Source organism: Mesitornis unicolor, unplaced genomic scaffold (genome assembly GCF_000695765.1).
Source record: "Mesitornis unicolor isolate BGI_N332 unplaced genomic scaffold, ASM69576v1 scaffold15636, whole genome shotgun sequence".
Lineage (NCBI taxonomy): Eukaryota > Metazoa > Chordata > Aves > Mesitornithiformes > Mesitornithidae > Mesitornis > Mesitornis unicolor.
Window position 1 is genome coordinate 1 of NW_010191804.1, and position 26,194 is coordinate 26,194.

A 26,194-nucleotide genomic window follows, 5' to 3' on the forward strand; every position below is an offset into this window, starting at 1 on the left:
TATATAGGAAGTTGAAGCAGAGAAAGGTAACACAGCTTTCCTGAAACCTGATGGTAATTTGGTGAGAGGACTGCGAAGAGAACCCCCATTTTTGTGCCTACTTTTGTGCCCTGTCCACAGAAACATGCTGCCTCCCAGTGCTCTGTAGATATCCCAGGCATCTGTGGAGCTGTATTTTTAGCCCTGATACTCTCTTTGGCTGGAACTGGGCCATGAAGATTCACAGTAAGCTACGGACTGTAAATATCCCTTAAACTTTATGGGAGGAAAACTGGCATGGTATCAAAGCAGAACAAGCACTTTCTTAAATTTCAGTTGTGTTAACTACTGAAATACTTGAAAGATTTCCTTGCAAAATAAGAAAGAACCAACCAGCTGCAGTGTGTTGTAAACAAGCAAAAATTAGAAAAAAAATTCCTGCAGACTTTATCATGTTATGGCAACAAAATCAGTTTTTAAGAACTACAAATCATGGATGTTTCAGGGCTTTTTCAGAGTTAATGACTTATGCTGGTCGTTAAGCCATCAACAAAAAAAAATCTTTTAATTTCCCAGTAATTTGTTTTCTCCCAAACTACTCTGTTGTAGGAGAAGACCAAATATCCCCACGTATTTCAGATGCATAGGCCTTTGTCAAAATTACATTACCCCTAAAATATTAAGGCTCCACAGTTGGATCAAAATTCTTTTAAAAATGCAGAACCTCTTTTTGTCATGTTTTTTTTGGAGTGTCTTTGATCCATGTTGATCCATAGCAGACGTGCCTATTTTACGGTGAAATTGAATTCTGTAAAGCTGAAGTCTTGTGGAAGGGTGAAAAAAATTCTCTTGGACACCACAGAGATGAAGCAGGACATATGCACACATTGTCTTCTGTGTGTCGTGACAGCATTAGTTCTGAAGAATATGAGGACTAGTTGTCTCCAGCAAGCACTTAGTGCCATTAAACAAGTAGTCCTGAGAAAAGGTGAGAAAAAATACAGAGCTCTGCCACATCCTGAGTGATTTCCGAGTGAAGTGCCAGGGAAGATCAGAATGGTGCACTCTCTTCAGTGGGACATGGTATGGGTTCTGTGGGCATACTTTTGCAATAAAAATTGGGCTGTTTTTATAGAAACATTATATAGGGTTGCAAGGTACAGCAGTTGTTTTGCTTGTAAACTGAGGACTCCTTGTCCCTCAATGTGCTGTTTCTGAGTGGAAGAATTTTTCCCAGTAAGTTTGTGCTCTAAATTAGTTTTTCTGAGACACTGGGCCAGTGTGATTAACATTCACTTTGCACAGGAAGGAGCTTGGATAGCTTCTACATCCATTCTGCTTTTCTCTTCACTGCAGACACTATTCCTTCCGCTCAGCAGTTATTCCCCTGGATACCATTTGTTTCTGATTAACGCAGGAGACTTTCCCCAAACCACTGCTTGCAGGCAGTGTGTTTCCCATGAAAACCTCCTACATTAACTTGCAGTCAAAGAAAATTAAAACATTAAAATCTACCAATAGAGACAGCTAAAATTGATATTGCCTTCAGTGTATTCCTTTCTCAGTCTTGTTGCCAGATGATAAGAGGCCACTAACCTAACAAGTAGTTTGTGTTTCTTATAGAAAGAACAACTTGGTTAAGAATTTGAAAAACTCAAGCCAGTGTAGAGACTCTCAAAATGTTCCAGGGATAACAGAGGAAAAATAGAAGCATTCTGCTAAGCCTGAGCTATGGGGTCTCTATGGGTCTTCACCTGGGCAGCATGTTAAAATGCTACCAGTGCTGAGAACAAGTTTTGGTGCAACACACTGTTAATGTCTGTGCATTTTGCTGCTGCCACTAGAGGAGGGTAATTAAATTGTTACTTTAATGTAGGGAATATGCTGACCTTTCTTTCCAGCTGCTGAATCAATGGGCATGGAGGACGGTGTTAAACTACAGGGTGTTTTTGGGCCACCCATTGTAACAGCAGTGTCGTCTTTTCTTTTTTCTTTTTTTTTCCTTTTTCAGAATGAGGTGGCAATGCTTCTCAAGCCAATATCGGAGAAGATTCAGGAAATCCAGAACTTCAGAGAAAGGAACAGAGGAAGTGAAATGTTCAACCACCTCTCAGCCGTCAGTGAAAGCATACCTGCCCTTGGGTGGATAGCAGTGGTGAGTGACACATGGGATGGTTGGGAGTCTCATCTGCATCGTTCTTCAGTCCACTACACCCAAGAAGGTGTTTTGTAATATCCCTGATACATCAGGGAAGGTGTCTGACTAATGTTTTACTTCCTTTCTTCTCCTGTTGTTTCCTGCTACCATGGGTTGATGGTCCTAGTCTCCTAAACCAGGCCCTTATGTCAAGGAGATGAATGATGCTGCTACCTTTTATACTAACAGGGTATTAAAGGACTACAAGCACAGGTATGTTGCCAAGCCCCAGTATCTGCTAGCCAGAGAAGAGAGCATTTAACTGTACCAATAGGGTTCACAATGCCATCACAGAAAGCATTTTGCAGACTAAAAAGCATTTGATAAAATCTGCTTGCAGTAGTATATTTTCCCCTCCTCATCTTTGACCTGCAGCATTTTGCAGTGAGAAGGGCAGCAGCACTAGCAGTGCTGCTTTTCACTCCCTGAAAAGTATAGGATTGTATTTAGTTTTCTGGCATTCCAGCATCATAAATTATATGCAAATGCATGTTTACATATCATCGTGTGGCTGCTACACATCCTTGTCTCATTTGTGCCCTCACTGTTGTTGTTCTTGCTCTTTGCTTGAAAATGTGTGTTTAGGTGGTAGATGTATGCAACTGAGCATGTAATTCTGTAGCTCCCAATTTGATTTTTTTCTGTATCAAAGCATTGTTCTTAAAGAGCGCAAGGAATTCACAAAAAAGGTTCCATGAATGAGATCTCTGAGATGACAGAGAAAGGGAAAAAATACAGGTCCTTCCTTTGCCCTCTTAAAAATGTCACGTATAAATCCTGTTCATGTGGTAACCTCTGAAGGCCAGATTTTGGTTCTTGATTTTTATATCCCAGTGAAGAACTGTATTTGCTGCTGAGGTTTTCCTCTTTAGTGAGGAATCTTTTGTAAATATATCTATTTATTGTATTTGCATAAATATGTATTTTATATCTTACATTATTTGTTATTCCTGAAGCCTTAGTTTACCTGCTGAAAAAGTAGTAGCTACTGGGCTAACTGATGATTTTTACAATATAGCTTTAGTACTTATTCTGGAGAAGAAAATGTCTCACATAACACTATAAACAGGGTAGATAGTTTAGGCATTCACTTAGCCCTCTAGTAAGGAATTATTTCCATTTTTCACTAAATCAGATTACGACACCTTCCAGAGTAGTGGAAGACTCTCCCTTGACTTCCATAGGCATTGGATTAAACCCATTGACTCAGATCCTCAGCAATATTAAGCATCAAACTCCAAAGGAAATAAATAGGAGGTAGACACCATAAGCATCCAGTCCATAGCCATCGCTATTCAGTAGTAATCCTTCATAACTAAGGACTCCGTCTTACAAGCAGCTTCTCTCTTTCTGCATATTTATTGTTTTCACTCACTGTCCCATTTGAAGACTAAGCCTTCCAAATAATAACACCAGAGCCAACTTGTGACTTGCACTTCAAAAATTCTTGAATATAAATATTTTATTCTGATGACTGTAACATAATCCAGTATTACCCGCCTACATTTGAACTTGGAAGCTAGAATATCTTACAGAACCCACAGATACTTAATTTTCTAAAATTCAGCACCCTGAAACTGAGTCTGGGTAGCTGCTGCACAGCCCCATAGGCCTTTAATGCTTCTTCAGTTGACTTTGAGCCTGAACAGAAAGACGACTCACCCTTCCAGCAGGATGCACGCTGTGCTGGGGGCATCCTTTGCCCTTTTTTGTCCTCTGGAAGGATCTAAAAGCTTTCCAGTGTGGTAGGTCTCAGTATTTTCAGCACTGGGCTGGCTGCCTGCTAACTGATTTGTCCGTAGCTTTAAGGCAGACATCGGGTTTTACCTGCTTTAAGCAAGAGTAGCAATGCTTTCTGGTTTTAAGTACATTCACACATACAAATATTTTCTGTTTTTACAGTGATGAGCGCCATGTTGATTGGGTGAAGTCATATTTGAACATCTGGTCTGAGCTTCAAGCTTATATCAAAGAGCATCATACCACAGGTCTCACCTGGAGTAAAACTGTAAGTACTCTTTTTTTTTTCATGAAGAACCATAAAATGCCAGTAACCAAATTGACATTTAATGCAGCTCATTAGGAAAAATAAATATCTAGGCCAGCAACAGAAGTCATGGTCCATGGACTTCCCACCCAAGCCAATAAAAGTTTGAAAGACAGGTGGAGAAGGTGTGTCAGGCCATTGGGGTACAAGTCTGGAGGAAGAGGGAAGAATTATTTGGGATTATTATAGCCATAGCCCCCAGCTGCAGATGGTGAGGAGAGGCAGACACAGTTCTCCAGCCCCACTACAGGAGAAGGTGGGAACAAAAACACACCCCAAAAATTTGATGGACATGTCAGAATAAAGGAAAATTGGGGGAACATGACAGGGAAAGGGAAAAGGGAAAAGGGAAAAGGGAAAGGGAAAGGGAAAGGGAAAGGGAAATAATCTGAACAAAGAGAGGTATTTAATAAGAGGAGAAGGAAGCACAAAGGATACAAACCAATTTATTACTTCATAGATAGCTATCTTTATAAAACTGTTATTTTATACATACAGAAATAATTTCTGAAATACATATCTATAGAGATAATAAATGTAACTGTATGCCTTACTTTTTATGCTCTATCTATATATTTATATAAACATTCTATGTGTTACGTCTGAGATGCACAGAAAGATGATGGCAATGGATATTGTTCTCTAAGAGAAGTATAAACATGAAGAATTAATTTTCTGTTGGGTATAAATGTTAGAGATTATGCCCACTGTCTACATTGATGCAATAGCCTATATTATTCTAATAATGTGCTCATGTTTATTATCAGGTTAGGAAAATCTCTGATGTATATTAAAAATATAATCAGCCAGCTCTTTGCTGTTACCATCTCCTAAACTTACCAGTGCCCTCACATACTTACACATGCAGTCTTTCACACCAAGTTCATAATTTCTTCTGTATAGGCAAATAATTTTTTTAAAACATTGAATGACTATTCTGAGGACTGATGTAGGCCACCAGGTGATTTAATTTGCAGACCAAACCATTGTAAGAACTGAGGAACATAGGAAAGTGAAGTAGAGCTTTTGAATTTAGTCTATTTTATGATGGAGTAAGGGCTGGAGCACCTCTCCTATGAAGAAAGGCTGAGAGAGTTGGGGTTATGCAGCCTGGAGAAGAGAAGGCTCCAGGGACAACTTATGGTGACATTCCAATATATTAAGGGGGCTTATAAGAAAGACAGAGAAAGACTTTACCAGGGTCTGTAGTGAACAGGACAAGAGGCAGTGGTTTTAAACTGAAAGAGGGTAGATTTAGACTGAATTTTTTATGATGAGGGTGGTGAAACACTGGCACAGGTTGCCCAGGGAAGTGGTGGATGCCCCCTCCCTGGAGGTGTTCAAGGCCAGGTTGGACAGGGCTTTGGGCAACCTGGCCTGGTGGGAAGTGTTCCTGCCCATGGTAAGCAAGTTGGCACTAGATGACCTTTAAAGGTTCCTTCCAACCAAAACTATTCTGTGATTCAATGGTACATGGAAAAGTTACTTTATCTCCTCCTATATGGAGGTGATAACCATGTAAGAGAAAGTATGCTACTTGTGCTCAGCAACAGACTGTGCAACATTCTCCTCACACCCTTCATTAGACATTGTCCAAGGCCTTACAGTACTCAAGAATTCAAGTGCAAGTTCAAACACAGGATAGACGACGATCTGTATGTACTTCTTAGATTGAAGCAATGCAAAAATGTTTAAACATGATAAATGAGAAGACGAATTATCTGCTGCCTTGTAGGTTTCTGTAGGAAAAACTTAAAATATTAAACGTGATTCTCTTCCTTAATTCAGTACAAAATTTCACACTTGCTACATCCTACTCTACTATAATCACTGAATGTGAGAAGAGCTAATGATTTTTAAATGATTATTAGATAAGGAAAAGAAATTGTAGTACCCTGTTAGCAGAATTAGCCTGAGAATCTGGGATAAATTTAGTTTTGTTAATAAAGAGAAAGAACCATCTCCATCTTTAATGGAACTTTACAAGTATGGAAATAGTGTTATAAGACAAAGATTTGTTACAGCCATTTGATCAAACAGGAGGAACTCTCAGTGCCGTTAAGTACTGGTAATCTTACTCAGAAGTGTAGTTGTTGCAGATTGTATTTCACTTGTCTTAAAAGCAGCATCTCAGCCGTCGCGTCCTTCTATTTCCCTCTCTTCAGTTGTGCAAGAAATTACTGAATACAAATCTAGGTGTGACTTCTTTATTCATATTAAGCATAGTTTCCTGCTAACAGTGCTCATTCCGTCATGAGTGATGAGCCCATTACTGCATCTGATGTATTGATTTCACTCACTTTGGATATCACTCAGATCTGAAAGTTGTCGTGGAAGGATGGCTCAGTTAAATTAACATTCATGTAATGTGTGTCAGAAAGATTAAATTACAAACACATTTTTATGGATGTATAATTTTTTGAAATTTTACTTCATGTGAGCTGAAGGAAATTAGAATCCAGTCAGTCAGCAGGTTGTTTAAATAGCATGTTGTTTGAATGTTGCTTAAATATTTCTATGAAGCTTGGTAACAAATACATTCAAGAAAGCAAGGAGTTACTCAAGTGATAATTTCATTTTTGTTATACATTTTAAAGTGAGAATGAAAGCCACACATTCATATGGTGTGAAGTTAAGCATAAAGGTCTGCAGAATCAGGGCCTAGACAGAAATACGATATATATAAAAGCTGTAGATATATTCCAGGTGCAGTTGTTAATCATTGCACACAGCAGCTTCCACTTATATGCATAAAAGGAAAAAAGGAAAAAGCTGTAGTTTGGCAAGGCACTAACAAAGTGGCACATTTATGAAAGAGAGATGTTGATGCAGAAATGCTATTTTATTATATAGGGAGAGAGAAAGTTTTTGGCCTGTATAGGTAGAGATTTTAAAGTATATTATACAGATAATTTACCCTTCAGATCTGCAGAAGTCAACAAAGCAATGCTTGAACCTTCAGATAAAAAGTAACACATTTGGATATTTCTAAAGAGACCAAAGAGTCAGGGAGAACACTCACTACTGCTTCTCTCAGGGCTGTATTATCATAGCTTGAACTGTAACAAAACCCCAGGAGCATTGGCCTAGCTCAGACTATGCTTTGGTTTCCAAAAAGGAGGGGACAGGATTTTGTAGCGGGCAGATGCCCCATTACCTTGAGGTGCTGTATACCCTGGTGTGCACATTTCTGGCCATGCTTTCTGGCAGTGTCCAAAGCTGTGCCATTTCCAGCCCCCCTGTACCCTTCCTTCAAGCTGCACAGGGAGCTGCAGCCAACCTTGGAACAGATACAGTACAGAGCTCCTGGCGCTGGCAGTGAGCTCACAGGCAGGCACGTTAGAGGAAAGAGAAAGAAATGGCTTAAGAAATTACAAGACAGACACTAAAACAGGTGCAGAAGGTTGAAATAATGGCTAAGGAGTTGGCTCAGACAGTATCAGTTACCTCTATCAGCTTTATAATAAAGTTGTGATAAAAACAGATGCTTACAGGTTTTTGGATCTGATACAGTCTTCTCTCCTTATTCACTTTGGCTCTGGTTCTGCCAGAGGGCAGAGGGCATCCTTCAGATGCCCTTCTAGACCTTCCTTCAGGACATCCTGTTGAAATATGTGGGACTGTGTGAGGAGAAAGCCAAGAAATCAGTGGAGTTAAGGACCTTGGGACCTTTAGTTATCTGAGCCTGTTTTGCTAACCATGTGGAGCAGTGGTGCAAAACTGGACCCTACCGTAAATCACAGGCATTTCAAGACACTGGATACAGTTAGGATATTTCTTGGTATTGTGCTCACAGAAGAAAACTACATATTTAAAATATGTGTGTGTGTGAGCAGGATTGTTCCAGAGAGTAAAATGTTCTACTCTGTATTTTCACCATAATCTGAAGTATTAAATTTCATTAATAGATTGTTTATGTCAGAGAAAATATGCTTTTCAGTAGAAGTCAGATGGATCTACAGTATTTCCTTAAAAGTGTAATTTTGTAGTTCCATATTTTGACTGTAAAGTGTGAGCCTTCTTCTACGACACATACCCTGTGGTGAGTAGTACTCACAACACTTCCATTTAGCTATCCTGACAACGGGAACAGCAGCAATTACAAACCTAATGGAGATTTGCAAGTTTTCATTTGCTGCCAGATATGACATTCTCAGATGTCAATGAGTCTTATGCAAAAGTTGTCATTATAATTAAATGTTTTAACTGCCCCATGTAGCATTTTACCCATGTAGCCACTGACATTTTTGCTCACAACAGCTTTCTGACTTTAACGTGAAATCTACAGCTGTAACAGTAACCTGTGTCTTTTCTTCAGTTCTTAATGATAAACAGCAAGTGCCCTTTTTAATTTTTTTCACCTAAAGAAGGGATTCTGTTGAAGTGTGGCTCCTTCTTCCCTCTCTACTTATTTTTGGTAACGCAAAGAAGTGAACAGCTGTGATACAAGCTCACAAGAATGCCTCATAGAAGTTTGCTTGCTACAAGGACTGCATGAGTAAGCAGGGGGAAGTGAAACTTCTGCTCCTGTTTCTGCAGGTTAACTTTGCAGCAAGAAAACAAGCAGTAATAATGAGACCTTGCTGTAGTGTCCTGTACATCAAATAAGTGTTAGGAAACAAATCTTGCTCAAGGATTATTGTCTTGAATGTTTCACTCAGTTGCAGGTGGATCTGCAAATAAGTTTTTGTTCTTTTTATACAATACTCACTTGGGACAAATTTTGCCAGCAGGATTATTTGCAGACAGGAAATATTTACTAACTAGCAGTGAATTTCATTACAGTGATTAGTTTCTAATAAAGAATTTCACTCAAGTGACAAATGTCCTCCCCACCATTTACCAATCAAAACAAATTCTTAGGAGGAAGTCAGCATCTTTACAAGCAGTTGAGATTTATTTGTATCCTGTTCCCACTGAAGCCAATACAGTATCTTCAAGTCTTTTTTTTCTGAAATATCATTTTAAAAAAATGTAACTCATTAGATAGTTTCTAAAAGTGCTCTTTAAAAGAGTAAATTCTCCACAGGCTCCACACCAAGAGGAACCACTGTAATTCCTACGTTAGCCTGATTGAGCACCATTATCGTAGTCTCAGTACAGACTTTGGCCATTTCATTCTTGTCTAAAATAATAATCTCCAAGGATTTTCTTATAAAATGGCCCTGCCTCTCTCCTTTACTATCGAAACATTTTCCTGTAATAGATCATCTCTCTGCATATTGAGGTGAACAAGCTGCAAAAGACCAACTTCTGCAGGCAAAAGCCTCCGATTTTCCTTCTGCTATCTCTTCTGTGCTGTGTTTTGTTTGCCCCACTTATCAAGAAGGCATCCTCTGAGCCACTTCACTACAGCTAAAGGTCAAAACTGTAGTGCCAAATTCCAGCCACAACTACAATCCCAGAGGCCTCATTCAGATAGAAGTAAGAGCAGCGTAGAGATACTCATTTAAATGCCTGTATCTGTGATAAGATGAAGACACTTTCAGAGTACTCTTTTTTTCTTCTCAGTCATAGGCTTTCCTTTTTATTGAAAAATTTGCATCCTTTAATCTGAACTGTTTCTTTCTCAGAGAATATAGGCAATGTTCAGGGTTTGGTACACTGTCGTTTAGAAACTGGCCATCCTGGCAACTCTGTAATACTTGCCTCAATTACATCCATGTCCCTGAGAAAGAAAGTAGTTTTACTCCCTTATTCCAACAATGGCTGACAATATTTGTTTTTCTGGATACCAGGGGTGTTCTTTTAGCATCAGTGACCAAATACCATTCAGACACGTTAAGGGAGAACCTGGGAGAGGCTGGTTTGACAACAGCTGTCAAACAAAACCTGACCTGTAGCATAACCTAGTTCCAGTGGAAAAGGGAAAGGAAAAAGAAAATTGAAAGTCTGTAAAATGGAGAGAAAAGCAAAAGGCACATCTGTTAAAACTTTACTATCTTGCTAAAGGGATTGGTCTTATTTTGAACTGAATGTTTATATACGTAAGAGATGGTTTAATGTGCCTGTGGGAGCACGTTACTTGTTGACAATTACATGAGCATACAGTTCTCAAATTATTTACAAGACCTTGGCTGCCTAAAGCATTTCTGTTTGGGTAACTGAGAAGATGTAAGCGCCATTGAAAATCCTGAACAGGTGATAAATGGCAGAAGTGTATTAAAAGGGGCTTCAAAGTTTGCAAACTCAGCAGATCAGTAATTCTGCTGAGAGCCGGTAACAAGAACAGAGGCTGGCCTGGTTTTTGCTGTTTTGTGTTTTATCTTGCAAAGATTACAGGCCCTGTAGGTCAGCTGTTTCATCTGGCAAATTGGGGATCTCAGGGCAGAATAACCCCTTGCAGACAGGTGGCTTAAAGATGGTAGGTAATAGAACTGCTGTGCTAAGCTACTTTTACACAAAAAACACCTTAACAAGAGCTCTGTGCCCTTGAGTCACAGTCCACCTGTTCGCAGAGGCTGATACGTGATATTCTGAGCTTCGTGATTCTTGTCTTTTGGCTGTGCATATGTATAGAAAGAGCAATACAGAATGCTGAAATAATTTTAAGTGTGAAACTAGGATTACTATGCAGGGGGAGGGGTAGAAAACAGAGATATCTCTCTTTTTTTGAGAATGTAGTCCCTATTAGGATTTCTGTTTATCTGCTGCCATGAAAAGAAGGTTTTTCAATAAATGAAGGAAGGGATTTTATGCTTCTGCCTAAGCCACCTGTTGCCTCAGGTGCAAATAGATACTTACCTCTTAATATGAATGAATAATAAAATAGGTACTATATATTATACACATGCATATATAGTTTATTTTTATGTATTATATAGATGTTTATATTCTGTCCTGAGTAAAAACAAGCATTGCAGCTACAAGAAATATGTGTTCATTCAGATGCTCCACAGGAGGTTCCCACCACAAGAACTTTGTTCCCCCCAGTTTCTGTGCTGGATAAACACAGAGAAACACCATGGGTGTTTATCCAGGGCCTGGCACATAAACCCCTCGTATCCCCAGAGACAGGAGCCTCTGGCTAGGGCTGCTTGCTGCTACAATACTACAAATATAGTAATAGTGACATGGAAGGCTCATCCAGGGAATTGTCCGGCAAGAATGGCTCAGGAAATAGTAACATCTGTGTTAAGACATTAAAATAATTCTTACTGTCTCTCAGTAGCTGGGTTTAGACCTAAAGACATGTCAAGCTGCACATGGCCTCCAAAAATTACCAACAATATGGCATCCAGAGGATTTGTGTTATGTACAAACTGCATTTTATCTGTCTAACAAGACTGGCTGTTGCTCCGTGCTCCAGGGGAAACCTGTAGATGAAATGTGCTGTAACAAGGCCCAGCTACTCAGAAGCAAAGAGCTTCACTCATCTCTACTATAATTTCAAGGTATTTAAATGAGATTCAACACAGATTAATTTTAACCAGCTAGCTGCCTCAATAACCAGCCATTTCTTTCTTCCAGTGAGCCAGCTAGGTAGCCAGCAAGGAGAAAGAGTACCTCACCCTTCTGCCAGTCCTACAAGTTGAAGGTAGAAGTACAACACACTCAGAGGCTGTACTGTAATCCTGCAAACCCTTGCCCAGTGATAATACACATTTATCAGACGCAGACACTGGAGGAAGCTGCTGAGCCACAGTCAGGGGAGACCCTTGGGTCTCTCTGCAGATGGCTCTAGGCTGTCCAGCAAGGAGCAAACCCTGACCCATTCCTCTCACCCCATTCAAAGCATGGTTTAGTTGGGGGCTGAAGACAGTTTTATTCCTGGGAGGAAATTTCTGGAATGTTCCAGCCCTTGCAGAGCTCCTACTACACAGCCACAGGGCCCACACCTCCTGTTCTTGATAGGATATTTTACTCAGATAATTACATTTTCCCCCATTTCAGGAAGTTCCAGGAACGAGGTTTAAAGCACATCAAGTTCACGATGATACAAAGCAAGCAGGTTAAAAGTTAATGGCTTAGTTTTGTTCTACATTTTCACAAAGTAAGGCTGAGGCTATCTATTCCCCTGATAATTCCTGCAAGGGGCGTATTTGCAAACAAAGGAAAAATGACCATACCAACAGGTTAATGGGAACAGTGGGCTATCAGCATAACTCGATGTCTACAGCACTGAGAACAGCAGCTGTTACCAAGGCAAACAGCTGAAATAAAAGAGGAAGAAAAGCGGCTTGCAAATAACCGCCTTTGCTAGTCCACATGGCTCTTAACACTCTTTGTGTAAAGATCCACTGTTGTTAACATCTGCTTGAAGCTAATCTGAAGAGTTGTTTGCAAATAGCAATGCTGGTGAGCACCTGCTGCTTTAGGATAGATGAACTTTTGCGGGCACATAACATGCTGTTTTATTGCCAGCAGGTCTCACAAACGCCACCCTATACAGAGCAGAAATGAATGGACTTTGTTGAAATTGGATAGGACTGTACACAAGTATTGCTAGATACCAGTTTAAGAGTCTGCTTCAGAAATGTTCTAGAGCCTGAGGGTCTAAGTGGTCTTGGAAGGGTGACTAAGGAAAGGAAAACCAATTGCCAGTGACTTAGGTTGGTAACTTGGAGGTCTGTGTATTAGGTCAGAATTAATCAAAGGCGGCGGCCTGAAATCGCTTCACAAGGCTGATTTTAAACTGCCCTTTACATGTTTGAATGCAGCACAGGTCCCATCTTCTTGGCACACAGGGAATGCAAGAGGTGCAAGGTGTTTTCTGCTTTTTCAGTTCACTTTTGTGCTTTGTGTCCCCTTGTTAGAGCTTCCCTGAGCTGCTCTTCCCACAGAGAATCTCACCTCACTTGAATGTTTGTTTGATTTCAGTCAGGTAAATCAAAATGGCAAAGAAAAGGAGACAAAAGCCAGAGTGAGACTGAACCAACCCCTCTTCACAGCACATCTCTGTACACCTCCTCATTAGTGATAGTTGCCTCTTTTCCATGCTGTCCTACAATATTTCAAAGTAGGATTGTCCTACTGCATGTGTCAGTGGTGTAAGATGGTAGATCTACAATGGAGCAGTTGGTCCCTCCCTGTACTTTAGCAACCTTTTTTCTTTTGATTTGTCCTTCCATTTTGCCTGGCCTAATTTATGATGGAAATTGTTTGCCGTGTCCAGAATGGCCATAGATGTTCAGACATAATTGAAAATATGATGATACAATGTCTGTTAGCTTGTGTAGCTGTAACTCAGGTCATAAACTAGACAAGAATTTGTCATGGAGGAGAAAAGTTAACAACAAAGGTTCAGTCCATCTCTCATTTCTGTGACTGCACAAAATTAAGAGGAAAAGTGAGAAGGGTGACTGAACCCCAGGTGTCTTCTGAGACCTTGTGGCAGCTCCTGCATTCTTAATTAGATCTCACTCACAGACTTTTGAACTCAGTGGAGACAGCCACTGACTTTGGTAGAGAGACCACACATGTAAAGAAAAGGAGATGCAGATGGGCAGCGTGAGTGCAAGGGATAATTTTTTATTCCTACTCTTGAAACCCACTCAAAGGACAGGAATGTCTTCACTCCTCAGGTGAAGGACTGAGATGTTTGACTAGACTTGTCTTTTCACCAGTACTGCTCTAGAAGGGAAAGATGCTCCCAGTTTCTTAGATCCTTTCCTACCTCTGCTTTCTTTAAACGTAAATAAGACATTCTCCAGCCATACAAAACCACCAAGTCCAACCTTGATTCATCTATTTAAAATCCTTCCTTTCTGTCTGTACTTTCACACGACAGTTCTTTCAGAGTTCTGGAAGAGAGATCATCCACTTCCACAGATCAATCCCTCTGAGTTTTGCTTTCACCTCGGTTACATGGACATTCCCATACTTCTGCTGCCATTTGGGAAACTTCTTTTGATGCACTATTCAGCAGCATCGTTTGAGCCTGGAGTTTCCTGCATGGTCTGTGATGGCCTTCAGTTTGGCACTTTGAGCACAGAGACTGGCAGAGTGACCCACTACTCTATGCTGTTTTCTGAATACCCGGATAACTTCTGCTTCTTTTTATCTCTAATGCATCTTTGCAGCCTTTACAGAATTTAGTTGGTGTTAATTCCAAATTAACATGTGAGTCTTACACACACAAGTTTCTGGAAGATCACAGCACTGTATTTATGCAGGTGGAAGCAATAAGGTATGTTTGGGAAATCAGATGTCAATCTGGAATTTGGGAAATCAGATTTTTATCTCAGACTACAAGTTGTTAACCGCTACCACTACTACTATTAATCTCCTCCCATAAAGCATACATAATTCAGAACTGCATGTTCACACTGCACTGTGAACAGTGAATGCCATTTCTGGGTGTCTGAGTATTTTAAAAAAGCCCTGCAAGTGCAGTGCTCATCATTCTGGATAACCAGGACATAGTGGATTCAGTTGCTATGGTTGCAGGCAACAGATAGGGAAGATCTCTGTTGCACTTCAGGCAGCCACAACGGATTGTGCCACTAAATCCACTTACATTCATTTTTTTTATTATAATAATTCACAATTGTGCTGACTCTGCTGCAGGTAACATTACTGGCATTAGCAGAGGCAGGAAGACAGGCACTGTAAATTAAGGGCCCAGTGAAGAAGTTGTGCACAGCCTAAAACAATACCTAATAAGTAAGTAAGCAGAATTGCCCTGAGTTAAATGTATCCATGCAACAGTGAAATGTCTCTAAAAGCAATCCACATCAGTTCTGGTATATCTTGACAATAAATTATATTCAATTCCAAAAGGGGATGCTTCTCATTTGTTTACAATTGATCAAAAAGATTTAATAGCACAGAAGAGAGCTCATTCCCTTAAGAGATCTTGGATCCTTTCAGAAGCGATCGAACTATACCACTACATCAGTTTCATTACTCACCCAAGTACTGAGGATTCAACAGTCTTTTTTTGTGCCATGCGGTTTTAATGTCACTGATGTGACAAAGACTCTTGCTATGTATCACTAACATATTCCATAAGCAGCTCCTTCAAGTGCAACAGTACTTACATGCTGAGGATGCATGTGCCAATAGAGGGTGTACATGAAGAGGTTAACTACTATTATTCCCTTTCCGTGCTACTCTAATTAGGGACATAATGACTAAGAGCTTTGAATGCAGTTACTCAAATGTGCCAGGCTTCTTTTTTTAAAATATATATATATATATGTCTGAAGAGTGAAAAAAAAAAGTGTGCACTTCAGTCCCTTTTCAATTATTGGTTTGGGATTACAGACCAGAACAAGTTTAGTTTTTAAAAAATTGCTACATTTTTAATTCCTGTGAGATGCATGAACCAGATGGATACTTTGCTTCTTTCGGTTAAGTGGAAAGCAGAAAGGAGCAGCATCATAAATGGTTAAAAATATCCTCTGAGTCCAGCAAGGCAGTATCTATGAACAGTATTGATTTCCAGAGATGCACTTTTAACAACCTGTATCTCTTAACAAATGTTGCCAATTAGAGGAGCGGTGACTCTGTAAATCCCTGTCATTTCCCATTGCATCTGCCCACCTAATAAATACGTCCTGGTGCAATGCACAATGTCTGTATCCCTAGCTCAACGCATCAGAACCAATCTAATTTTTCACAGCAGTTCTTTTAAAACACGCAGCTCTGCTGCAGAGAGGTGGGATCAGAGTGACACTCAGTGGCAAGACAGAAAAAGTCATTCTTGTTTTCCCAGATTCTATCTAACATCTATTATTAAGATGCATAAAATTTTAATTAGATCATTATTAGTATTTTCTGTCTGATTGATAATATTCTATATAAGCATTACAATTCAGACCAGAACAGGTACTTTCAATTATGCAAACTGAAAGAAAGATTGGATTACTTGCTTTATGAAGGCTCCCTCCCTCACTGCTGTGATCTCCTGCAACTGAAAAAAAAGAAAAAAGGATTTGAGAAATTGAACTAAAAACTCAAATAGTGACTTTCAGAAATAACAGACTTGAATCATCATAGTTTTACATTCTGCTGTATTTGAATCTTTGCAGGTTACTTTAACCATCTGAAGAATATAATTTTACATCTTGCATACAATTTAGCATGTTGCATATCGATAACTGACATTCGTGACCCTCGTAGTTATTTGTGTTAAATCAAAACATTTTCTGTATGTTTCTGAATGCACACCAATATATGGCTAACTGAATTTGGTATCTGGAAAAAGGAGACATTTTCCCTTTTATGTAAGTAAGCACTGCAATAAGTTATGGAGTCTTTACTGTTAAAGATTTTTAACATCAGTCTTGACAAGCATTTGAGAGAAATATTTTAGGTGGAGTAGCTCTGCAGTGAGGTAGCTGTGGGCTGTCCATCTTTCCAGCCTTGCCTGCTTTGATGCAGGGAAGGATTCATAGTATTACATTCAGCTACGGTACCAGAAATTATTCTGAGCCTGTGGGTGCCTGGAGCCACTCAAACTCACAGCATTCAAGGAAGTTAGTAAAGAAGAGTTATCATAATATAATGTTCCTTGAAACACTGTATGTAAAATAATTTCCCCATGAAACAATGTAAGTAGAATAATTTGCATCTATCTCAAACAGGGTCCTGTTGCATCACCTATGTCCATGCGATCTGTCCTAACCAGCGGGTCCTGCCTCTCCCCACCACCGCCGCCACCGCCACCACCTGGACCTCCCCCCATCTTTGAGACAGAAACCATAAAGGATGAAGGAACTGCATCTCGCTCAGCCCTATTTGCACAGCTTAACCAGGGAGAGGCAATTACCAAAGGTCAGGAGAAAAGAAATCAAATTTTGCTCCATGAGTCAAACTACATCAAGAGCTGCTATATGTATTAACCCTACTTCCACTGCAATTTTAAGTTGCATTTAAGCAGCTCAGACCTTTCTGAGGCTTGCACTGGGTCTGATGGGTGAGACTGTTCCTTTAGAAGCAACAGCACCCAAGTATGTTAGCACACTTGAAATTCACACCACTGATTTAGAGGTATCCTTTTAATTTTAAGGCAGTTAAGCTGGACATCCTCAGTCCCCAGTAGCTGCTGAACTTCTAAGTTCTAATTGCAATAAAAAGATATCCTCCTTTCTGATACACATTCAGTGTACTAACCTGTGTCAACATGTGTTACATGTTAGGTGAAAAAGTATGGCTTACAGCTTGCTGTGGAGTACAATAATAAAGCTTTATGTATTAACACTGGACAGTTGCAATTAAAAAGTGGATTATTGTGAGTTTAAATACATATGATTAATATAACTGCATTTAATGCTGCAGGGATAGATCAAATATTGTCATAAATTAGAAAAATAATCTCATTTTTATGGATGGAAAAATATGATATAACAAGCTCTCAGAGCTTGCTTCGGACAGAGAGGAACTAGAAAACATTGCAGCATTTCCTGTAAAGATACTAAGATAGCCTATCCACAGAAGAAGAGGTTTTATATGAATTGTTACAAATATGTAGGCAGTTACACTTTAGGTGGTTACCCAGGCAAACCTTGACGAAATAAAAAATGTAAATTCACAGAATAATTTAACAAAATTACAAATTATTCTTTCCTGCTTAAATATGAACACCCTTAGGACTGGAAAACAGACTCAATTTTATAAATACCTTTCTTTTTCAGGGCTTCGACACGTCTCTGATGACCAGAAGACTCACAAGAACCCCAGCCTACGTGCCCAGTGTCCGGCTGTCCGTTCCCCGACAAAAAGCCATACTCCAAGTCCTACCTCTCCCAAGAATTCCCCGCAGCAGAGCCATGCCCCTGTCCTGGAACTGGAGGGGAAGAAGTGGAGAGTGGTGAGTTCCAGTCACACCTCTGAGCTGCACATTGCAAACCCGGTTGGGCACTGGACAAAAGGCTGTCTATGGTCAAGGTGCAACAAATCAAAGCTGCGACTAAAATGGGCCGATTCTTGCATTGTTCTGCCTTGCTACAGTTTAGTTCTTACTATTCTGTAGCATCTAAAGTTAATTCATTTGTCTCAGAGAACCATATACTAATTTGTCTGAACTGGAGAATGTCAGAACCAGCATATAAATTCCTTGCAAAATCAGATAATCCCCCAGAAACAAGTCCAGTGGAGAACTCCAATTAAAACTCTTCTTGCAGGCCATTCATGCAAGTGAGATGTAACAGTGTTATCACCGAGCACTTTCTCCAGCCTTGCTTGCCAATGGCATTATATACTTATTTTTCATCACCATGCAAGCATGTCTTCCATGCTTCAAAGCAGAGAAGTGTTTTCCTTTTGCTCAATACATAGATGGAAAAGATAGATCATTTTCAAGTTTGGGAGTTAATTTATGTAGGCATATACCACAGAATCTGAGTGAAAATTCACGTGACTGTGTTGGTTAAAACAGGGAGGATAAGATATGCAGTTAAGTCATGCAGAAGGTTATATATGCAGTTATTGCTGTGGAGTTGAGTTTGCAGAGGGTGCAGTCACCATTTACCTGGAACCAGGTACCTGGAGCTCTCCATGTGGATACCTTGTCTTTCCTTGGCATCCATGGTGTGTAAATGTCCCTTCATGCTTCATAATGAAGGGCAATTTCTTCACCTACTACTCTTTATTGTATATGGTAATGCCTGCACCTGTTCATAGCACACTGTATAGACCATTGTATAACATCTGGGGGGACAAAAACTTGCTCTGTTCTTCACAGTGCTGGACTAAATTGAATGGGAGCCAAGCAACAGTTTTGCAAGGACATTTTAAAATTATTGTGAGCATAATGTCTTTGCCGCAAAATTAATGGGTTTTGTCATGGTCTATGCTAGGTTATTGGGTTCTGCAGCTGTAAAATACACACGTGTCATCTAAGGGTGAATTAGATTAAATATCTGATCACCAAGCAGATTAGATTTTTAAGCCACAGGAAGGAAATTGCTCTGTTGTAATTGAAGGTGCAATGACTCGAAGATAAGTTGTACTAAACTTTGTCTGACTTAGCTAGTTAAAGACAACCAATTAAATAAACTTTCTTTTGAAACAGGAATATCAAGAGGATAAGAATGACCTGGTCATTAACAACACTGAACTCAAGCAAGTGGCCTACATTTTTAAGTGTAACAAGTCTACACTTCAGATAAAAGGAAAAATCAATTCAATTACTATTGGTGAGTGGATAGCTCAGGTGGGCTTTAAATGCCAGTCTGAGAAAAACTGACTTACGTGATTAATAATGCATCTGAATCATTCCATTCACTTTAATGGGCTGATCGTGTGAGTAAAGGCACTCAGCTATGAAGTGCAAGACTGGGAATTTTCGTAGCTAATGTAGCAGGTGTGCATACATTTGCTTTTATCTTGCCTTTCTTATTTTTTATTGTTTTTATTTTAGACAACTGTAAAAAGTTTGGCCTTGTGTTTGACAACGTTGTGGGAATCGTGGAAGTGATCAATTCCAGGGATATTCAGATTCAGGTAAACTTTTGTTTGAGAAACAAGGATAGAAACAGACAGAGAACAAGCAAGGGAAAAAAAAAAAAACAAAGCCCAAGGTGTAGCTGCAAGAGATTTTAAAAACTCACAGGAGCACAACAAAAATAAGAGACGGATGCATCCAAATGTATCTTTATATGCACTAAATTCTGCTGATGTATGTAGAAAATGCCTATAAAAACTATTGATCATCGCTGAACAAACCTCCTGTAGCCCAGTCCCTTTTGGTCCCAGCAAAGCCGAGAGACCTGTACACAGCTATTACTTCTGGCCCTAATTTTCTTGCTTTCATGGTAAACAGCTCCTAGCACTTGAAAGTTCAGTGGTGCTTATGGAACAAATTCTGGCAGTTAGTGAATTGATTTCTAAGCCCAGAAGATGGTTACTTCTGTTTTTTCTTATTCTCTCAATGGAAATGTTCAAATAGACTTTGAAGGACAACTAAATGACATAAAGTGAAAGCAGGCACCGGGATTTGGAAAATCTCTCCTGCCAGTGACATGACACATTACATAAGTTATGCAGTCACTTGCCTACAAATGGGCTATGAGCCTCCATTGGGTTTGTCTTTAATAATCAGTAAGCAAAGCTTCATCAGAGATCATCTTCCTTGTGGTTCTCATAAAAGGAAAATAAACGTATTTTAAATCCATATATTGCCTTCTCTACTGAGAACACTTGCCCCATTCAAAGTCTGCCTGACATTTACAGCACTTCAGTCATCCTATTTCGAAAAGGTGTAACTCTACATGCTTTAGTACCGGCATGTGTCTGACATACATGACCTAGTCTCAAGAAAGGACTTCAGGATGTATTATTTTAAGTGAAAAAGAAACAAAATGTTAATTAAATTATATCAAACTGCCAGTGTTCAAGCAAGGTGAGGTGTTTTGCTTAAAAGGTTCTGCCTGCTGTATGACATGAAATGTAGACAGTTCTGCTCCATGCTTTAGAAACAGTAATAGCAAGATGGGGTTTTTTTGTGTATTTTGAACCTTGTGCAAAGGACTGACATTGCTACCAGCTGTGCTTCATCTTCTGAACTGTAACAAGCAGTTTTATTCATGTTCACTACAGGTTTTCTTATGGCAGAAGCAGTTAGTTAAAGAACCCAGGCATTTATTTGAGTGTTTTTTTTAATAACTAGATTATTTTTATCATTACCTCTAGAACTACTCACGAAAGCTGAAAAAATCTTATGTAGTGAGTAGTGAAACCACAGCTTGTTAATACTTAAATAAAGGGGAAATATTTTTTTTCCAAGAATCAGAATTCTTTTGATTAAGCAGTTTCTATGAATATTGCATAAGGCTCCTATGCCATGGAGCAGAGTGGAAGGTAGTCCTCAAGAAGGTAGTCTGGCTATTTGCTATATGCTGCTTGAATCATGTGGCTTCCACAGGGTTTGAGTATGCCAGGTGCTGAGCATCTTGATTTTCTCAGTATTTTGAAGACCTGAGCTTGTAATTTGCAAATACATTATGTTAATGCAACAAATTTCTGTAAATTCATCCTACAGATTTTGTTATAAATAGTTACTTCAGTGCTGTATTGCTTGGCTCTCCTTCCTTCCAGTGTTGGTTTTTTTTTCAGATATTTGTAAAATTTATTAAACACACCCCCCTTTTGTTCTCTATTGCATGAGAACCCATTAAAGAAAAGAAAGATCAGTTTAAGATACATTGATCCACTACATAGACCAGACTTCAGGGTCAGGGTGGGGTGCAGGAGGACAGATTGCTTCTTTGTTTGCTGACACATTGAAGAAACTAAAGCTGACAATATATTGTTGACTTGAATGATGGGAGACACTCTCTCATTAATAAGTACATATCTGTCATTACTGTCTTATGGCTTAGATTAAACTCTGCCCTTTTGATGAATTGTCCAGAGTATAGTATTGGTATTGGTATAGGTATTGGTATTGGTATTGGTATCAGTATCAGTATCAGTATTAGTATCAGTATAGTTGCTGTCCCTGCTAGACAGGGCAGGAAGAGAAGGAAGGGTTTTTACTGACAACCAGCCATGTTAGCCATGAAGAAATCTTTTCATCTGTAGAACTGTAAACAAGAGATTTCCCTTTCTCCCCTCAAGTAAATCTTGTGCTTGCTTTTAAAGTCACACAAGAAACACCTTTAGAGATTCAATTAAATTTATCTCAGTACTTTTTTAGCTCACTTTAAGGGAATGAAAACCCTTTCCTATTGTGTGCTGTAAAACCTGGAAGAGCTTTCAGAAGATATTACAAATCACTTGTGGAATACTACTTTACGCTGGAATCTTTCATTTGCCCTTACTGGGTTGGAGTGGACATATTTGATTTCTTAACCAGTTCCCACTGATGAACAAGGTGAACACCGCCTAAATATCAGCACAAAAATGTCACTGGAATTAGAGAGAACCAGAGAAGCACTTTCATCAAACCGTGTATTAAAAGCTTGCTGTATAAGCTTGCTGTTGTGTATTGATCTTTGTTGCCACCACCAAGAATTTTTGGTGTCTAACAAATCAAATGTAAGCATCGTGCAGGCAGCTGACACACAGATCAGATGTTGGTGTCTAAAATTAGACCTGGCAGGCAATGAGGATTTTATCAACGGTATCTTTATGTGCATTTTAAGATTTGATATTAAGTAGAATTTATTTTGCAGGTGATGGGGAAAGTGCCAACCATTTCTATTAACAAAACAGAAGGCTGCCACATCTACTTCAGTGAGGAATCATTAGATTGTGAGATTGTGAGTGCCAAATCATCCGAGATGAACATCCTCATCCCCCAAGATGGTGATTATGTGAGTGAGATATTTTTAAAGCTTTCCTCCCCTTTCCACACTAGTCTTGGTAGCTGATAGCCTTTAAACTACTAGTAAAGAAACTAACATACCACACATACTACATCACCAGAAAATGATCCAAACCAATTGAATTTCTATGTACCGATATCTCAGTTGTCAGTGCGGGAAGAACTCCTTCTTTTCTGGGGCACAAAGTAATTTCAAAGATCAGACATGACATTTTTTCTTTCCCTTCTGATAGACAATGGCTTCATCTCCTGTCCATTTAATTTTCTTTTTTGATATCTAACCATAATCTCTCAAAGAAACTCATTTCACACAAGAGCAGTCAAGCCTGAACATGATGAAGCAAAAACCAAGATAAATAATACTACTACAGATAGAATAATACAGTTTAAGATACTCGTGGTTTTTCTCAAGCTGTTGAAACATGGGTAGTATCTGTAGTACTTTCTAGTATTTTCAACATAGGTCTTAAAAAGCACTTAAACATGTGCATTTTCCCAGCTCCTCTTTTGTTCTAGTAAGATTTTCATGCTGTGCCCCCCAGCATTACTAGTAACGTTATGCTCTGCCACTTCACACACCAGCAAAGGGCCATGCAGGCAAAGCTCACTCTTAATAGTTTCCTTGTTTTCCCAGCACAGCAGTGTTGAAATTGCTCTGAATGGCTATAGACAGAACTGAAATTTCTGGCTAATCTTTTGGGCTGGGATTTTGTACAGCAAAGGGGTTTAGGCTTTGTAAAAGAAAATAGCTTTGTAAAATAAAATATATAACAAGAGAATTCTCATGCTCCACATTTCCAAAAGTGACTGCTGGGTGCCCAACTTCAGATAACTTAAAAGGGAATGATTTTCAGTGGGCGCATATTCACCTATTTCTTAAAAAAAAAAGGTCCTTTTGATCAGTCTTGCCTCAAACCACCGTATCATCTGAAATTACTGGCTATCAAAACACGATTTTGAGGTCTGAATGAAAAACCCCTTCTCGTCACATCTTGTTTTGTTTACTGGGAACAGAGAAAGACTCAACAACATCTCCCATTGTCCTCACACAGAATGGAAGGAGACTTTCTTTGATGTTCTGCTTCGTTTTGTGTACCTCACAAGGGATGCTGTCTTTTGAAGTGTATCACACTTAAAATGATAGGGGTTTTTTAATTCTTCCATATTATAATATTGTTTTTGTCCTTGAAATTAGTCTCCTGGCTAAATCTCCACATCTAAATCCTTTCTACTGCCTTCCAGCCCAGACACTGATGGAATCTAAAGTCATTTCTGACATGAGGCTTATTTACTCAGTTGTTCCAAATAATGGTGTGAGAGGGATTATTGCAAAGCAGTACCATACCAAGGCTATTTGAAACTGGGTAGCAATAAGGCTTTTTCCTGTGTGGCATTGTAAAATAGCTTCCTAGGGCAATGAAGAAGGCCTCTCTCTAATCCTAGCATGTCTGAGCTATCAATGCTTTCTCACTCATGTAGCACTAATAGTATTCCGCCAGTTTTCACGAGGTATCCACTGTTTATTTAATCATCGTTGTTGCTTTTGTTCCCTGCCAGAAAGAATTTCCGGTTCCTGAACAGTTCAAGACAGCATGGGATGGATCTAAGTTGGTCACTGAACCTGCAGAGATTGTGGGTTAACTTCCTAATGCCATACAGCACTTGCTGACTGTGACCAGCCCGCGGCCAGCGTAAACAGCGCAGTAATGTAAAGAACTAGAAGTAGCAGTGGTCGATACTGCTGTGATAGGCCTTCAAGCATTAGCTCTGCATGCTAGAAACAATTACACATCTGGCACGCTTTTGTTAGGCATCCCCGTATTTTTCACGTTTCCACAGTTTGCCTTCACATACAGTTTTAATTCTGAACGATGTCATGTGAATGTAATGGATTAAAACCCCCACCCTGCAGTCACAGCATTGGTTTGAAATACTGTATACATTAAGCCAAAATACTGCATGATATACTTTGTTATCATCTTGCTTCAGTGCATTCCTTTTTCTGTTTCTGCTAATCAAAAACAGCATTAAGGCTTTAAGATGTTTATTTTTACCTGTGAAGCAAGTCCCGTATGATGCAGTAAAAATGTACCCCTAGAAAGTATGCAGTTCCTTGTAGTTCTGTGGCAATCATGATGGGGTTTGTTTTAAACAAGCAAAAAAGGACAACTTACAGCAATATGCTTTGCTAACGGAAGATTTAAAAAAATGCGATATTTTAATCAAACACTTTTCTAATATGCATATTTAGCAGGTCCCTGCGTTTTCTGTGAGGTAAGATTTTATTACAGCCCACAGACTTGCAGTTGCCCTCTCATTTCTTGCAAATCAGTAATCCTCTCTGCGCTAAAGCCTCATCTAAGCTAAAACCTTGCAGTAAATCACTCGAAGGGGTTTTGCTCCTTGGATTTCATTTCTTTTTTCCTTCTCATTCTTTAAAATTTCACATTGTATCTTGCATCCTTTTCAGAAAACGGAGCCATATATGCCAGACACCAGCTAGTTTCCTTACTAATAACGTTCCTTGAAAATATCGTAGCTCATATTCATTAAAATTATCTTCCTGTTTCTTCCCCACATTTGTAGGATTTATTTGATTTCAAATATGCCCGCAAAACAAAGCCATAGATTTACGTCATACTAATTCTGAGCCCAAATGAAGGGGTAATTTCCTGTTTAGCCCTACTACTTTATAGTCCCTATTGTACAAGCTTTTTTAACAAAGGTGGAGTGTTGTATAGATTTGTACTATTTCAGCACATAGTACGAATAAAATTTTAAAAATTTAAAAAGTCAGCTTATGTTTTTGATCACTTGTAATATTTTATAACAGTGAAATCACAGTGAGACGCTTGCAGAGCTAGTTACAAGCTAAATTTTGTGCCTAATTTACCTTGAAAGTACATTAACTCTTGAGGGTTTTTAAGTATAACTTTGATTGTAAACCCTATACAATACAACCAGTAGTGCTCATTCCATAAGGTTTTGCTATCTGATGTTTAATCTATGTGTATAGTGTGTTTGCTTTAATACATACCATTTTTTCAACAGTAAACTTCTTATGAAATAAAAAGGAAAATGTACTTGTTTAAATACAAAGTTGTTCAGAGCTTGCTCCATGGCAGTGTTGTCCTACATGCTCTCTCCTTCTAAAATGCTGTTTCAAAAGCTTGATTGAGAAAAAGTAGCTCCTCCTCCCATTTCATTAAATATTATCACTTTTGCTGCCATAATCCACCTGACAGTGAATAGTGGGTGTTCTGCATGCTAGCAGATAAACCTGAAGTTTCTTGCATGTAACTTTGGTGACAGCCAAAGAATTGAGCTTTTCATGATTCTCACTTCTAGGTACACCTGTATCTTCCCAAGGTTTTGTCTAGGGAGATGATCATGACCTGGTGCAAGTTGATAAGGTTTGCCTTCTATTTTTAGCTTTTCCCATTGGTTCCCTATATGGCTTTGGATGTGTCCCTTCCTGTGTTAACAAACCACAAGCGGTCTGCTCCGTATTTCACTTGGATGTGCTTCATATCTCAAAACTGGGCATCACATATTTAAAATGATAAAAGAATTGTTGAAGGATTGTTTAATCATTAGATCATAGTCATAATTTGTTCCATAAAATCATCTCAATCTGGAGCATTCTGACCTGAAATAGTGACTCTTGTTTTCATCCAGCATCAAACAGGGATCAAGTCATTATGCAGCAACAGGAAGCCACTTAATCCTTTGGAGGTATGATACAAAACAAGTATCA

The 26,194-nt window shown here is 39.1% G+C and overlaps 1 protein-coding gene across 1 annotated transcript; it reads left to right on the plus strand.

Moving 5' to 3' along the window:
- Positions 1 to 1,990: 1,990 nt before the first annotated feature.
- Positions 1,991 to 24,600, plus strand: CAP2 (CAP, adenylate cyclase-associated protein, 2 (yeast); the record flags this gene model as incomplete). Its single annotated transcript, XM_010186864.1, has 9 exons — positions 1,991 to 2,134; positions 2,304 to 2,389; positions 4,079 to 4,184; positions 16,754 to 16,943; positions 17,804 to 17,979; positions 19,183 to 19,306; positions 19,531 to 19,613; positions 22,286 to 22,426; positions 23,995 to 24,600. Coding segments are annotated over 9 exons (1,134 nt in total), but the record flags the coding sequence as incomplete, so codon positions are not given.
- Positions 24,601 to 26,194: the final 1,594 nt, after the last annotated feature.